The sequence below is a fragment of the Schistocerca cancellata genome, chromosome 8 (genome assembly GCF_023864275.1).
Source record: "Schistocerca cancellata isolate TAMUIC-IGC-003103 chromosome 8, iqSchCanc2.1, whole genome shotgun sequence".
NCBI lineage: Eukaryota > Metazoa > Arthropoda > Insecta > Orthoptera > Acrididae > Schistocerca > Schistocerca cancellata.
In genome coordinates, this window is record NC_064633.1 from 65,025,188 (window position 1) to 65,040,131 (window position 14,944).

Genomic DNA, 14,944 nt, shown 5'->3' on the forward strand with positions numbered 1-14,944 from the left:
TCGTAACTCCCTATGCACATTCACCTAGCTGGACTGTTGCCAGCACTTTGGAACTCACGAGTGATTCCTTGGACTAATTTCACGTGATTTTTATAGCCATCGTCCGCAATTCTCAACGGTCACTGACCGTCAGAACATGAGATCTGTCTCGGTTTAGCTGTGATTTTTGCTTTGCGTTTCCACTTTACAGTCACATCACAAACAGTCAACTTAGGCAGCTATAGAGGGATTGAATTGTCCCTTATGGATCTGTTACTCTTGTGACATCCAGTGACTAGTCCACGTTCGAAGTCGCTGAGCTATCCTGACCGACTCATTTCGCTGTTACTGCTTCTGTACTACCAACACAATACTGTCTGCTTAATTTTATACTGGCGGGTCAGTCTCTCGTGATATCTAATGGTTAATTTCCCAGCATATACAGAGTGCCGGAATACTTTAGGCCAGAGAGTGTAATAGCGTAAAAATCAATTACAGTATGCTAGCAAGATTATTTCAGAGCATCTTCATCGCAGCGAAACAGAAAGAGAGAGAGAGAGAGAGAGAGAGAGGCAGAGAGAAGGAGACGGGGAAGGAGAGGGATTTGTCACAGGGCCATTCCGCTGCACAGTCGAAGTTCCTGAGTCACAAAGGCGGAGAGTGTCAGAGATGAGAATATGTTCTATAAGCGTGGCGGCCGACAAATGAGCTGCATTTGGGCGTGCCGGTGCAGCGGCCGCACCTGCAGCGCCGTCGCTCTCGCCCTCCAAAATACCGGCGTCAGCGAAGGCGTCGGCGGCGGCGTCCCGGCGTGGTCCGCGCGGAGGCGGCGGCGGCGGCGGCGGAGTCGTCTATTCCTGGCGGCCGGGGGCGCGCCCCACCGCCACCGCCGCCGCCGTGGTGCCGTGTGCAACCGGGGAAAGACTAGGCCGGCCGCGCTCCCGCCGCCTCCATTCGAATACGCGCGGTAGTCCAGTGACTGGAAAGCAGCCCCCTCGCTAGTTTCCGGCCTCGCCTACCAACGAAAGCCGAACAGGTACGTGCGCCCCGGCGCCCTACTAACCAGCCACCAGCCGCGGCGCGCTAGCCGTAGCCGACTGCAGACTCCGGCCGCCGCGACGCCGTCGCCCTTCGCAGGAGCTGCGCTTTCTCGTGAATCCGACACCGACCGCGAGGACAGCCAGCCCTGGTGCTCCGACCGCCCTCGGCTACGCAGCGTCCGCGGCACACCAGTGTCTCGTCTGTTCCTTTTATTTTTTGGATGAGAATGGAAATCAGCACCTCTAATTCGACGAGCGGCAAAAGTGGTGACGGCGAAATCATTTTTTAATATTGCCGGTTTTTTTAGACTCTGCACTGTGGGGTGTGTGGAGGACATCGATGTTTTTTGTGTGTCTCGCTTGTGGGCTGCGAGGGAGGAGTAGCGGTGTGGGGAGACGAGTGACTCTATATACGCAGCGTCACAGCTGTTACCAGTCTGTGTTCCACGAATAGTCTGCTCGTTTCGTCCGCTCCTCCCATTGGCTGTCTAGAACTGGATAGCGCTCGAACTACTCCCCCCCCCTCTCCCCTCGTTTCCCCTCTCCCTGACACTCTACCCAAATCTCGCAAGAAAAGCGCCACCAACTCTCTTTCTTGCCAACCATGGGGTTGGCCTAACTTCCGTAATTATTCCATGCACACAGCTCCTGCTTTTTAGATCTCGTCACCCTTGAATAACGTTCTTCATTTGCAGCCAGACTGATGTTAACAAAAAACGTACGGAATACTTAAATTTTCTCAGTGCATTTTCCAGAAGATGTACGGGATAATTCTGTATAGTTCGATGAAATCTTGTCATTTTCAGAATAGCTGAATACGTAGTCCAGAATTACTGGTGCAGCGAACGTCACTTAAGTTATTTTTGAGTAAGAGGAAACGGTAGACACACACGCCGGTTGGGATGTGCTGCAAAGAGAGAGCCCTCTAGCTATTTCTACGTGTTAGGTTCTCTTCTTACTTGAGCCTTCGCGTAAGACAGCACAAATGCAGAATTGTTACAGAGCTGACTCTGGATGGAAGTCTGAAGTTATAAAGTGAAACAGAATAAAACACCATTAGCAATCTCGACAAGAGAACGAAAGGGAAAAATAAACTTTGTAAGGGAAATATTCAGCAGAGTTTCTAACGTAGTGTTTACGCAGTGTGCAGCCTATGGTCTTTCCATAAACAGTTCTTCCTCTCGTTTTTGTTTCTCGCTGTCAGATTTATCCGTAGAGAAGTCGTGTAGTCTCCTCTCCTTTCACAGCATCACTGAAAGAAATAGCCACCACATACAGTGATCTAAAGGGTTCTCCACGGTCGTTTCTTCGTGCACCTTGCGAACCGGGTCTGTTTGCAGGGCGGCAGTGTTCGGATGAAGTCCATCCGAACAATCACACATCAAAATTGCCTATTCCATATTCAACACTTACTACTACGAATCTACAGGGCAAGATCGTTCGATTTGGCATTTATTGGTTGCAATATTTTTCGTCTATTACACTTCCTTTCCATCTAGAATACCCGTTTCTCTCTCACACACACTTCCATTTGTGCTACTGCCTTCCTTCCAAAATTTTATTCAGTATAAAGCAAATGTGCCGCCTGGGGAAAACGTTCACCATGTCTCACCTTTTTCTTTGCTCTACTAGACTTCACGATGGCATACCCTAGCTATCTGAAGACATCGCTCTTATATTCGCAAAACACTGGACACTTCACGAAGGGAATAACATTAACCGATAAAGGTAGTGCAGTGTTTAGACAACACGAGCTTTCAGGGGAGCGGAGTCCAAATTCCCCTCTGACCATCATTATCCAGGCTTGCCATGGTTTCCTTATATCAGTTCACATGAATACCTATTCAACTCCTTCTCTAAGCCGTTGCAGATATCTTTACCCATCTCTACCCATTACCAACTAAATTTCCATCTCTGCTGTCCTCAATTTTGACAGGAACTTAACACAGCATATTCCTTCTGAAACAACAGCCCCGCCAGAAGTATAACTAGAGTAGTTTAGTTTCTGGAGACCGATTAGTAAAGCTCCATAACAGTAAACAGCAATCTCAGCCTTGAAAATACTAACTTCGATTATGACTAATTTGCGGCAGAGGTAGACCGCAGATTAAACATTATACTTATTTTCAGTAAGAGTCTACCGATAACCTGTAATAACTTTCACTTTTCTTTTAATAAAGACTTAGCAACACCTTAACAAGTGCAGGGCAGCCAATAATAGTAACTACTGGATTCGTTTCGACTTGTGAAGAATCTTGTGAACGCCTCCATCAGTAATTTGTTATTCAGTGGGAACATACTACGTGGAAGTTACTTCTAACGCTGACGGGACAGTGGCAATATTTATCTTTGAAGACTTGCTGCACTGCTACAGCAAAGTGGATTGTTGTCACGAATGGAAATGGAAATTTCTTTTTACAATGTAGAATTTTCACGGAGAGGTTCGCAGGACACGCTGCTTCTGTAGCGCAGTGTTGCCTAACCTCCAGCATTCGTATCACATAACCGAAAGCCTTACACCGGGAGCATTGCTGAAACTCTGTAACAGCTAGCCAGCTGGTAATACACGACGTACAGAATACAGTGCACTTAAGAGGGCTCGCTAGGAGGTGGTAATGTATGATGTATTGAGTACGTTGCGGTAAAATGACAGTGCCACGCCGAATATAATTACAAACACACTTTTTTAAACACTTTCGTAAGCAACTTCTAAATGTAAAATATTTATGAGTGGGAGGGAAATTCTGGGAATGAAATGTGCGTTGCATCATAGGTGTACAATAATAACACCTACGCGAGAAAGCAAGAGAAAGTACAGACACGTCGGGCAATAAGAAACAATGTCCTATTTACGATTTCGGTTGTGGTTATCTACCAAGTCGTGGAAAAACAAAGACATTACATCTCATTGTTTCTGCTGCCAGTATATGTATTAAACTGAATATTTTTGTCTTATTCCGCATAGTTAAAAGAGATCGCTGTGACCTGCTGATATTCGTACTCAAAAAGTTTATATTACAATTCGTTAATCATTGTAATATATTGCAATTAAAGATGACTCTTCCTGGTACGAAATACTCATCGGGAAACGCGACTTGAGGAATAATTGAATGTCTCAGCTGCCTATTACTGGCTAGTCCTCTTGCTCCTTGAATGCAGGATAAAACGACTTTCAAATCTGCATTTGAAGAGGGTATCACTCCAAAATCATCCGAGATGAATTTCGGTAAGTTTAAACAAGGGTGGAAATCGGTTATGGCGTGACATCCTTTCACGTAGTGGTAATCATGAGATGATGAAACTATTTTACCAGAGGTGTTACGTCGTTTGTGACAAGAGAGCGGCAATTATCTCAGTGAAGAAGTCCAGTACTTGGCAAGGGAAGAGTCGGTCGTGATTATCTAGTGGTGCAACTCGGGATAAATATAGCTCGCAGAATTTATCACGTAAAAAACATCGTGCCTAGTGAACAACAGCTGTAAGCGAATATGAGTCAAAGCCTTGGCTACAGCACTCTGCGAGACTCGGCTCGCGAAGAAAAAACGTCACAATGTACACAATAATGATTGCAAAAATCAGGTCCTCGTGTAAGTTCTTACTAGCGTCTACAAGTATATCAACCATCTATGTAATGAATAGCGGAAAGCACCTTGTATCTTTATTCGTTGCTTCCAGCCCCCTACGCATCGCACGCTCCTCTTCAGCCCAAGTACGCAGCAGCATCCGAAAATGACGATATGCCACCGTAAACCTCTTTTCTAAATTTACACAACGAGGCTTCGCAAAGTGAGCGTCGTTTTCCTTCCAGAGAGTCCCATTTCGGGTCCCTGAGCACTTTTGCAATATATCCATCACGTTCCTCAGCTTATTCGATCAGATCATTAAATACTAAGCGAGTGAAACAGCGAAGAAGTTAAGACAACGAATTAAGAGCGCACCCAGGATCTTAGCAGTGGGGAGCGGGATACATAGTACACATGGTCCGGAAAATATTTCATATAACTTGAGCACATCCAAATTACATCATCCATCCTGGGAGCTGAAGAGGTAAGTTGGGTTGCCTACCTTAAAGTAAATGAAATATCTTCTGGGCCAGGTTTACTTTACCCACCCTCTACCTACAACGTACTTAAACGGGAGGTGGAGTTTGCATGAGATTGCAATATATTATTTTGCCGTCAGGCACCGAACTATCACGTACACGTGAATACTTTCATTTCCATCTTTTAGTAGGTTTTGTGCAATCGCTGGTAACACGAGGAAAAACATTGCGAATTGGAAGTATAATGTTACTGTAACCTTTTAGAACCTTTTAGAACTTTCAGTCAGAAGGATAATAGTTGCGAACGGCGAAATAATTTTGAAATTTCTTGACAAATGTCGCCATGTCCATTTGCTGTTCGTCGGAATCTATCACAAGTTTGGCGTTCTTCAAACAGATATTGATTTCATATGTCTGTCCATGTGGTGTAGCAGGACGAAACTTTCTCTAGCGCATTTTTTTTTTCCGAGGGAAAAAGGGGGCAATTGCCCACCCCTCCTCGTCGTTGGGCACGCTCTGAACCCATATGTGGGAGCAACTAGGTCCACAGCATGGTCCGGTCGGGGTAAACTTGTGTTTCCGTGCTTTACTTGTCATTGCAGCCAGACGCTTTCCGCACCCGCACTTTCCACCCTCATCCACTCCTTTTTTTCTCCTGTCCCTACCATAATCGAGCTAGTGCCCCGTCTCTAATGACCTCGCCGTCGACTGCACATCAAGCTGTAACCTTCCTTCCTCCTTCTAACAGATAGCACGAGAATCTTTGTCGGTGTGATGTGTTTTCCAAAATTTTCCTACAAAGGAAATTCTTCTTTTAGCTCTTGCTACAACCAGTTTTAGTACCTGGTTGCACATCACATTCTTTTGTATCAAAACACCCAGGTGTATAATTCATGTGTCAGAGTTCCTACTTGGAACTTTCATCCTCTAATTTATAGGGTGCCCAAAATAGACTGGTCTAGAAAATATTTCATGCACCTTATGACAGGGTCCGCTTTCGTAACTGAGTAGGCAGCGTGGTTGACAGCCATGCAGGGGACCATGGTTCGATTTCCGGTATGGTCAGAGATTTTTCTTTCGTGGGAGGACTGGTACAGGATGCATTCAGCCTCATGATGCCATGTGAGGAGCTGCTCGACCGATTAGCAGCGGATACAGCGTCAAGAAACCCGACAGCAACCGGGAGTTCGATGTGGTGACGACATTCCCCTCCATGTCGGATTCAATGACGCCATTGGCATCGGATGACACAACGGTCGGTCGGTAATTTGGAACGTTACCTTACCATACCTTAAGATAGGCAACCCAAGTTACTTCATCTGCACACGGGGCGGATGATGTAAAATGGGTTGCCTATAGTACAGAGTACGAAATACGTTATGTGTCAGGTTTACTTTGCCCACCTTGTATTTTCAATATATTTCTATTTACCGAATGTAAGATATACCACCATTAACACATTTATAAATGCAGCCAGGTGGAAATTTAGCGGGTTTTTTGCAATCAATGTGAAAACCAACTTTTAATGTCAGAATGTTCTACAGTGATCCCGTCCGTTAAATATACAGTATTCTGTACATGGTGCGAGAGACTGAAAAAGACGGGAGTGAAATGATTGAAAGTTGGACACCCTTAACGCTTTGCTTTACAGATGGTGTTGTTTGTGAATTTTCATTAATCGAATCAATTGAGGTGAAATCTAAGGGAATAAGGTTATAAAAAAAATCTGCAAAAAACTAACGATACCCGAATAAGCCACACTTCTCTCACTCTTTTTTTTATTACGTGCACATAACTGGACTTAATCAGTGGCCGGAAGTCAGATCCGAAGGTCGTCTCAATGGTTAGTGTCATAAAGAGTCATAAAAAACATAATATTTTGGCAATAAATTCCAGTCAAAACACGGGAAATTAATATAAAAGCATTTGCGTGGATCGTTAGTTTGGAAAGAAAAGATATGGATGTCTGAAAATTTACGTTAATAACAGTATTCACTTATTTCATGTTGAAATTCATTTTCTACCATCGTAGAACCTTAAGATTAAATTGTTAACACTGTAAGATTGTCCTTGAGCGATCTAAAGTCAATATTTTACTAATTTCAGAGCTATACAAGTTACAGAATTCCTGACGGTCTCAACAGATGGGTATCGTTTTATAAAGTAAAACTTTTTTAACAGATGATTCAGCTTTTAATTTTAACGGAGATGTAGTGTAACGTTTCATTTAGACGAGGAAAGCTGACAAGATGCAAATAAATAATTCAAAAGGCAGAGTCACGAACATGAAATGACTGCTTTCGAAGTTTACTCCGCGCTACCTCGCAAGGAACGACGCAAACGTCATTTAAGCTTCCAAATCAACATCATGCCACTACGCATCGTGTGCCCTATTTGAAGTGTGGAAGCGCAAAAAGATCAGTGTATTCTGCAACACGCCATATTAAAAGGGTACATTAACGGCTCTCTAACCTGTAACGTCTTATAACCTGAAAATTATGCCGAGATTTGTCGTAACGTGACAGAATACATAAGAGTTCATAGAATGACGGTTTTGATGACTATAAGAGGCCCTCTCGGACGAATAGCAAAGGAGGGGGGGGGGGTGACAGAAGGAGAGGTGGTCATATTTACTGCAACATGTCAAGAAAGCTTTTTAATGTTGTGCTGTATGTGTGAAACATTTCTGTCGCCATACACGGCAGTTGGTGTTTTGTAGCAATAAATGAAGAGTTTCCCATAAAATAAGTGTTTACAGTTGTGTTGTGTGTTTCGACAGGAACCTAAGGAATGTTCTACATGAAATAGGTAATAAGAACAGGAACTTACGGAATATTCTACATGAAATAGATAATACTGAGGTACTAGTACCACCGCTGGGGAAAAAAAGTACCAGTTGCCATAATTTTTGAAAATGAAATATCTGGAGATGACGGTGCGCGGCGGAAAACTGCCAAGTGCTCTTTAGATTAACTTATTTCGACCTTTACACGAAATACCTCCACGGCCAATAGGAAACGTAAACGACGTCTAAAATAACTCTGTTTTTTAAATAACTAATGCACTACCGCACTGCGACGCGATGACATGGTCTGGCAATTGTCTATGATCGAAAACGGGAAAGAAAATTAGGATTTAACGCCCGGTCACCTTAATCTATTTTGGGCAACTACTAAAAACCTAAATCATAAGTCGTCGGAAGCGGTTGTGGAGCCCACCGCTCAAAAATGCAGATTTAGCGGGCCAACCACTACGGCCACCTCGCTGTTATTTGTGCAGTTTGCAGTTATAAAGAAGGTGAGTGCCAGCTAAGAGGGATCACGTTGCTAGACTGCGCTAGAATGCTAGGAATACTACATGTTAGTCTTAACGACTGAAGCATGCAGTATTTTATAACTGAGGTGCGTTCATTCGAAACAGTCGAGTAATCAATCACTGTGTGTTCCATGCTTCAACCCTATAAATGACATAATACTGCCGTCGACTACTGCGTTAAGTTTGTCAACCCTGAAGTATTCTTCGGGTTTTACGTGAAGTGTGCATACTTCCCTCTCAGCGAAAAGAATTTCCTTTTGCTCGTCTTTATGGTTGTTAAATATAAACACAATGTTCTCCGACAGATACAGATCCCCTTACCTCGTAAAGATTTACGCTACCTGCACGTGTTCAGAGGAGACAGCGTCAACAAAACTAAATCACCCGTCAAATCGAAGTCAGAGCTTCACTAACACATCTCCTATACAAGAGAGCCTTCTTCCAATCTGAGAAGCACAGTTATGAGGAATTTACTTCGCCCGAAAATCCCAAAAGACAACAAAATATTCCTAGAGCCACAAAAATTTTAGCACTAACCGGGCGTCGAAACCGGACACTGTCCCAACACAACCGTGGACGACACGCGGTGTCGTATACTTTAAAAATAAATGCTGCTGCAACTTAATGAATTTGAGAGAATTTTTAATACCTGTGACCGTCCTCCAGCTGGTTCCAGTTGCGTAATCTGTGGTTAATAACTGAAATTTAATGGAACCTTCAGCCTCAATCTTGGTTCTAAAACCGTGATTCATTGTGTGCTGGAGGTACATTCTCTGAACTTACGACCAACCAGTATAACGACATGCAGTTGAAAACGCTGTCCAAGCCACAGCGTGTCTTGAAATTTTTACATGTTATTTAATCATCAAAGCAATGTAGCTATCCACTTGAAGCATTTCAGCACTTGTTAAAGGTAAATTTACCACACTGTTACTGAGCGATGAAAGAACAATAGGATACCTGCTGATGTCGAATACCTTTGACAATATCGCTCTTAGTCAAGACGTTTCTTAAACGTTTATGACGGTAACCATGTTGACAATGCCTTGTGAGTTTTATACCACAATTTCTTACGACAACGCAGTTTCTACCCATTTGTCTCAAATGAAAATAGGAAAATGAGGTTCGCCATGAATGGAAAATTACACAAAGTTTTAGACAGTGTTCAATACAAATGGTATTACGAGTAATTAAAAATTAGTTCTAACTACAGGCTAAATGACTTCTCTGCGAGATTTAGAAATTATGGCTGGAATTCCACTCAGCTTCTCGGAGAAAATCTTATCACCAGCAATTAATAGTGTATTACGCTAATATTTTAGTTATGGAAACGAGAAGTGATCGAAACAATTGTAAACTGAATACGATTTAGAAAAAACACGCGTAGATCAATGAACCCAACAGCAGATACGGGATGTCGACATACGGCAACATAAAAAAGAGATGGCGAAAAAATTTGCCTTTGATTGCTGAGCTGGTATTAATGATGATTGATTTTGGATCTTTTCTAGACATGCATAAAAAAGTCGTCACCGAAACTAACAGTTCTTAACAGTTCTACAAAAATAAACTAGCGCAATCTGTTTGGAAAAATGTGCCTTGCGTGAACGTCTCAATGAAGGACCACGCCCACTTGGTCGGCCTATTTATATGGGTCGCTTGGCCGTCTCGCACAATATCGTGGAAAGCGCTGTAACCTTACCTGCGGCGCGCCAAATTTGGACCGCGCCGACGGGTGGGGAACAGCCTGAGAACAGTGGTGGGGGAAGGGCCAGCCTGGCCCGTGGCCATCGCTTGCGTAACTCTGAAGCTCAGTTTCAAGTTTCCAGCTGGCCATCTCGCGTTCCAATGTGTCCTTGCGACCAAATGGTTTCTCATCGTCCGAAGAATCGTGCTGTAATGGTTCACTGTAACAAAGCTTTACAAAAAGAAAAAAAAATTTCCCTCCATCCACTGATCGAGCTGTCATGACACTGTAATATCGCATGGAAAAGGGAAAAAAAAGAAAAATGTTCACTGCACATATTATGTATTATACTTAAAAAAAATTTCTGAATTTCATTGTTTTCACCTACGCAGTCTTTACGTAGCAACTAGGTTATAAATAAACTAACCCGCTATACCCCATTCTAGCATACATTTCACACCCTGTGCTTACTACGCAACACTTGTTTACGTTTCTACGTGTTCTCAGTGGGTGGCAGCATCGACTTGAATAAAGTAAAAAAGAAAGATAATTTATCGATAAATCGCCAAACTGAGTATGATACAACCGGCCTTTGGCTGAAATCAGTTGATTTGGTTGCGATAACGAACACATCCAGTGTAGCCCAAAAAGAGGCCTGGATTAAGTTGAAAGGTGGTAATTTGCTTGAGAGTTGGCAAAACAAACGAAGGTTGTGACGACAGCTGTGCTTGTGGCGTTGCCTTTGTTTACTTTCTATATTTAATAAGACAATTTCTGCACAACACACTTGTACCGTACTCATTTTAGTTGCTCATTTTTATCGCAGTACTAGCATTTCTTCGAGAAATAAAATTAGTTTTTGTTTTTTAGTAATTTAGTACTAGACTGTGTTTAGAATATTCTAATATATCAAATACCCTTCTCTAATGAATATGTAATTGCTTATTTCAACACAACAATACGATATATTTTTTCGATTTCGCACTGTCTTTGATCAGCTATGACCTATATTTTCACACTCCAGTGGCATTGTTTTCGAAATTTTGTAATGAAAGTATGGTTCTTCCACTTATTTACTGCTGTCTTGTCATATGCAATATGCTACTTCCACGATCTTGACAAATTTCTGTTCGTGTGTTAAATACACGTAAGCTCGAGGCTGTAGAGGAAGTCGTGTGGTAGATAACCTATTCCAATCTGCTTGGAGTTCACTCCCACCACCTTGATGGGAGTCAAGAATGCGTTTTATTATTTAAACAATTATTTCAGTAATACTTATGTGAGTAGCAATGCCATTAATCAGGATATAATAGAAAACAATATCCTCTGCGTAAACAAGGGCAAGCACAAACAGTGTAACGCGTACACTAGTATTTATTTACTTGGCTACTTATGGACGAACAACGTTTGGCTCGGCAAGTATTAAGTGCATAGAATGAAATTTTCACTCTACAGCGGAGTGTGCGCTGATATGAAACTTCCTGGCAGATTAAAACTGTGTGCCGGTCCGAGACTCGAACTCGGGACCTTTGCCTATTAAATGCATGTTTTGTTGTGTACACACTTACCTTATTCTGCTGCAATAAAAACCATAAAAGCTTCTGGCAACAAAACCAAAGCACCGAATAATACTAAGGCCACCTTTTATTGTAAACATTCGTTTATTTTGTGGCGTCAACGCCAGCGGGTTATTTAAAAGATAGCCCAAGAGGGTGTAATTATGGCATTATTGTTTCGGTAGCTGGTAGGTGAATCAGACTTTCAGAAAATTATTATTATTTGTGTTACAAGAGATAGTACAGAGAATGTTCTTTTTGCCACAAGGTAAATCTGTCGTCCGTTACGGTACTTACAGCATATGTACTTCTCAAATAGAAATGTCGAAGGCTAGTCTGTTTGACGCTCCTCCTAGAGCAGCAGCGACAATTTAGTATTTCGAGGTTATACAATGCGCTTTTCTTCCTTATACTTCAAGAAGAATTTTTAAATGTTAAATAGTGCTAACAGAGCACAGAAATTTAATATTATCTTACCGATACTTGTTTGTTGATACTGGCTACAGAGGTGGTTCCAAAAATATACTTTTCTTCTCTTTTAAATGTTCACAAGGTATCCAAAAAATTCGTCTCACGTGAGATTTGCTGCAAAAAGCTATATAACGAACTTGATACTTGTATTAGAAAGTCACTTGCATTGACTGTAGAAATTCAAATAAAAAAGCGATAATATAAAATGCCCTCTAACAAAATTAGATAACACTCTCTTTGCGAGGTCTTAAACAGTGTGTGATGATAAACATGATTAAATGTACAGTGAAAGAAATCTTATTTCAAACAGTACCAACCAAAATGTAACGATGTGTCCCGCAATTTAGTTCCGTAAGTTTTCTTAACTTTTTCCTTAAATAGCTTATTTAAATAACATTTTTTCGTAAATAAAACAATGCGAAGCAGATTTATATGAATGTACGTAATAACACTCCCAGAAATCAAGCTTATATGCAGCATATCAGGAGGGAATGGAAATTTTGTGATTCCCAAGGATAAATGTGAATTAGAAGGCTGTATGTAGAAAGTTGTATCATTTCATTAACTCTGTGTAGGAAGCACAAGTGACATGTCATTTTGTGTCCGCCTCCCCCTCCTCGTTTTTAGAAATTAGTTGCCTCTCCTTGGTTACATGATTAAAAATAAATCTAAATCCATTGATCATGGAAACGGTTTCCCTTTCTTTTAAAATAAGTTCTAAATAGGCATTCCTCTGTAACAGAAATAAATTTCTGTTTCTTATTCCAGTGCTCAATATTAAAAGAAGAAAATTCATTTATATGTAAGATATTTCCCGAGATCTGTAATATCTTTTAGTGAAAAGTGAAAGAACTAGACCTATTGTATTATCCTAGTTTCAGTACTATGTGCTATCGATTAAACTGAGTGAAAAGGATGAAAGAACAAATTTTCTTTGTTTTCCTCTAATCAAATTGTTAAATGTTATGATTTGTAAATTATTTCACTTTCCATCAGTAAAAGTGGGACATAAGTACAAAAATATCACCTAAATTTGTGTTGAGGTATTAAAGATAAAACACTGTTTAACTGCGTAAGTTTTGTGTGTAGAAAACTCATCAGTAAGTAGTTAAATTTGAGAAAATTTATCATGGAAGTAATTCAAAATTGATTAACATATTCAAAAACTATATGAATACTACTGAAAAGGAAAACAGAAGTTTTTGTTTGATATGAAAGGACAAAATTGTATTAATGAAGTCCAGTATAAATCCAAATTTCCCCTTTCATAAAAACACCATATAGACATTTTTATAACCTTTAACTCAGTAAAATTTCTCATAATAGGATCTGAACCTACTGACATGAAGGCATCACTTTCAGCAGCTAAAGTTGTCAGTCCACACAACTGTTCTATAAAAAAGTATTAACTTAATGTATACACTGAGTTTTGAAAAATTCCTCTCACTATCATTTACAGATGTAGGTAAAGTCAATAGAATTCAGAACCTTACAAAAATATTAGGAAATTTGTCAGTTAAAATTGCTTTTTGTAATATAAGATAATAAGCTATGTGAAGAACTTCTAGCAAAAAGCCTAGATCCAAACTACTTCTTTTAGTGAAATTTGAAATCCATTAAATGGGACCTTAATCAAAAAAGTTACTTTTCAAATACATTTGTACTAACTAGGAAAATATTTGATATCGAAATTAGTGATGGCTCATAACCACACATCCACAGTTATCTCACAAATGACTTATTTGCAGATTCATGCATACTGGAAAAATTTTGCTTATATTACTGTATACTTTCACCCCTGTCAGTTTTCAACTGTTAATTATTTTTCACCCTGTATACAAATTTTGCCCCAAGCAGCTGTTTATGTGATTTGGACCTTAAATTGGCCTGGGGTACTGTAGCACAAACCAGTGACTAGTACTAGTCACAGAACAATGCATTTGAACTATAATTTTCACAAAGAAAATTCCACACTTGTAGACCATACAAGCAATTTTTTGGAAATTATTTATAGGTACATTTAAGGAAATTAGGTATCACTAAACTAACATGAATGGTACAGCAATATAATAATATTTTAGTTGTGAGATCTTCTTGGGACAAGCATAAAAATTCAGTTCATAAAATTTCCTGTTTATGACAGTTGTTTTTGATTTTAGTTTTTTCACTGTATGGTGTTAATAGGCAGCTCCTACTGGACAACTCAAATTCACTTGCCATATCAGCAGAAGTATATGCAGCTAATGCTGACGTAATAATATTGGACTAGTCTGATAACCATTCACCCAATGGTATATTTTGCTTCTCAACTGATAACTGATGACTGCTCATAGATTTCCAACTACATTGCAGAGAACATGTGAATTAGAAAAACATTAAAGTTATATGACTTTATTTGTAGCAAATATCTTTCAATTAAAATGATTTTTTACAGGTTACGTGAGTGATACCCGGCCAGCAAAATGCCTTTCAAGCCTATCGAGAACCCAAAGTGCCCTAAATGTGGCAAATCTGTGTATGCTGCTGAAGAGAGAGTAGCTGGTGGGCTGAAATGGCACAAAATGTGCTTCAAGTGTGGTGAGTATTGTGAAATGGCCTCAGCTAGTCGCTCGCCAATGTTTCCTGTTCAAGGGCTCCCACTTTCATCTCTCAGCTTTATTGGCCTAAAGGTTTCATTGTCATCTTTTATAAACATTCTAAGAAATACAAAATTATTGTGGCTTTTATGGCCGCTTGTTGCCATGTTGGTTGTTGGTTTCTGACTAGGATTCTTAAGCCAATGTTTGACAGTTTTTCTGGCATTTTGTCAGCACAAGTGCCTGACAGTGGCAAAGCTTCAGTCTCCTAAAAATAT

At 40.7% G+C, this 14,944-nt stretch overlaps 1 protein-coding gene across 4 annotated transcripts in view; it reads left to right on the forward strand.

Annotated features, from left to right (window-relative positions):
- The first annotated feature begins 856 nt into the window (after positions 1-856).
- Positions 857-14,944, forward strand: part of LOC126094597 (muscle LIM protein Mlp84B-like) — a 51,733-nt gene continuing 37,645 nt past the window's right edge. For all 4 annotated transcript variants that reach the window (XM_049909066.1, XM_049909064.1, XM_049909065.1 and 1 more), the window contains exons 1-2: positions 857-1,015; positions 14,525-14,667. In XM_049909066.1, coding sequence (XP_049765023.1) covers positions 14,553-14,667 — 115 coding nt within the window. In that variant the 5' untranslated portion in view covers positions 857-1,015; positions 14,525-14,552. The remainder of the gene's footprint in view (positions 1,016-14,524; positions 14,668-14,944) is intronic.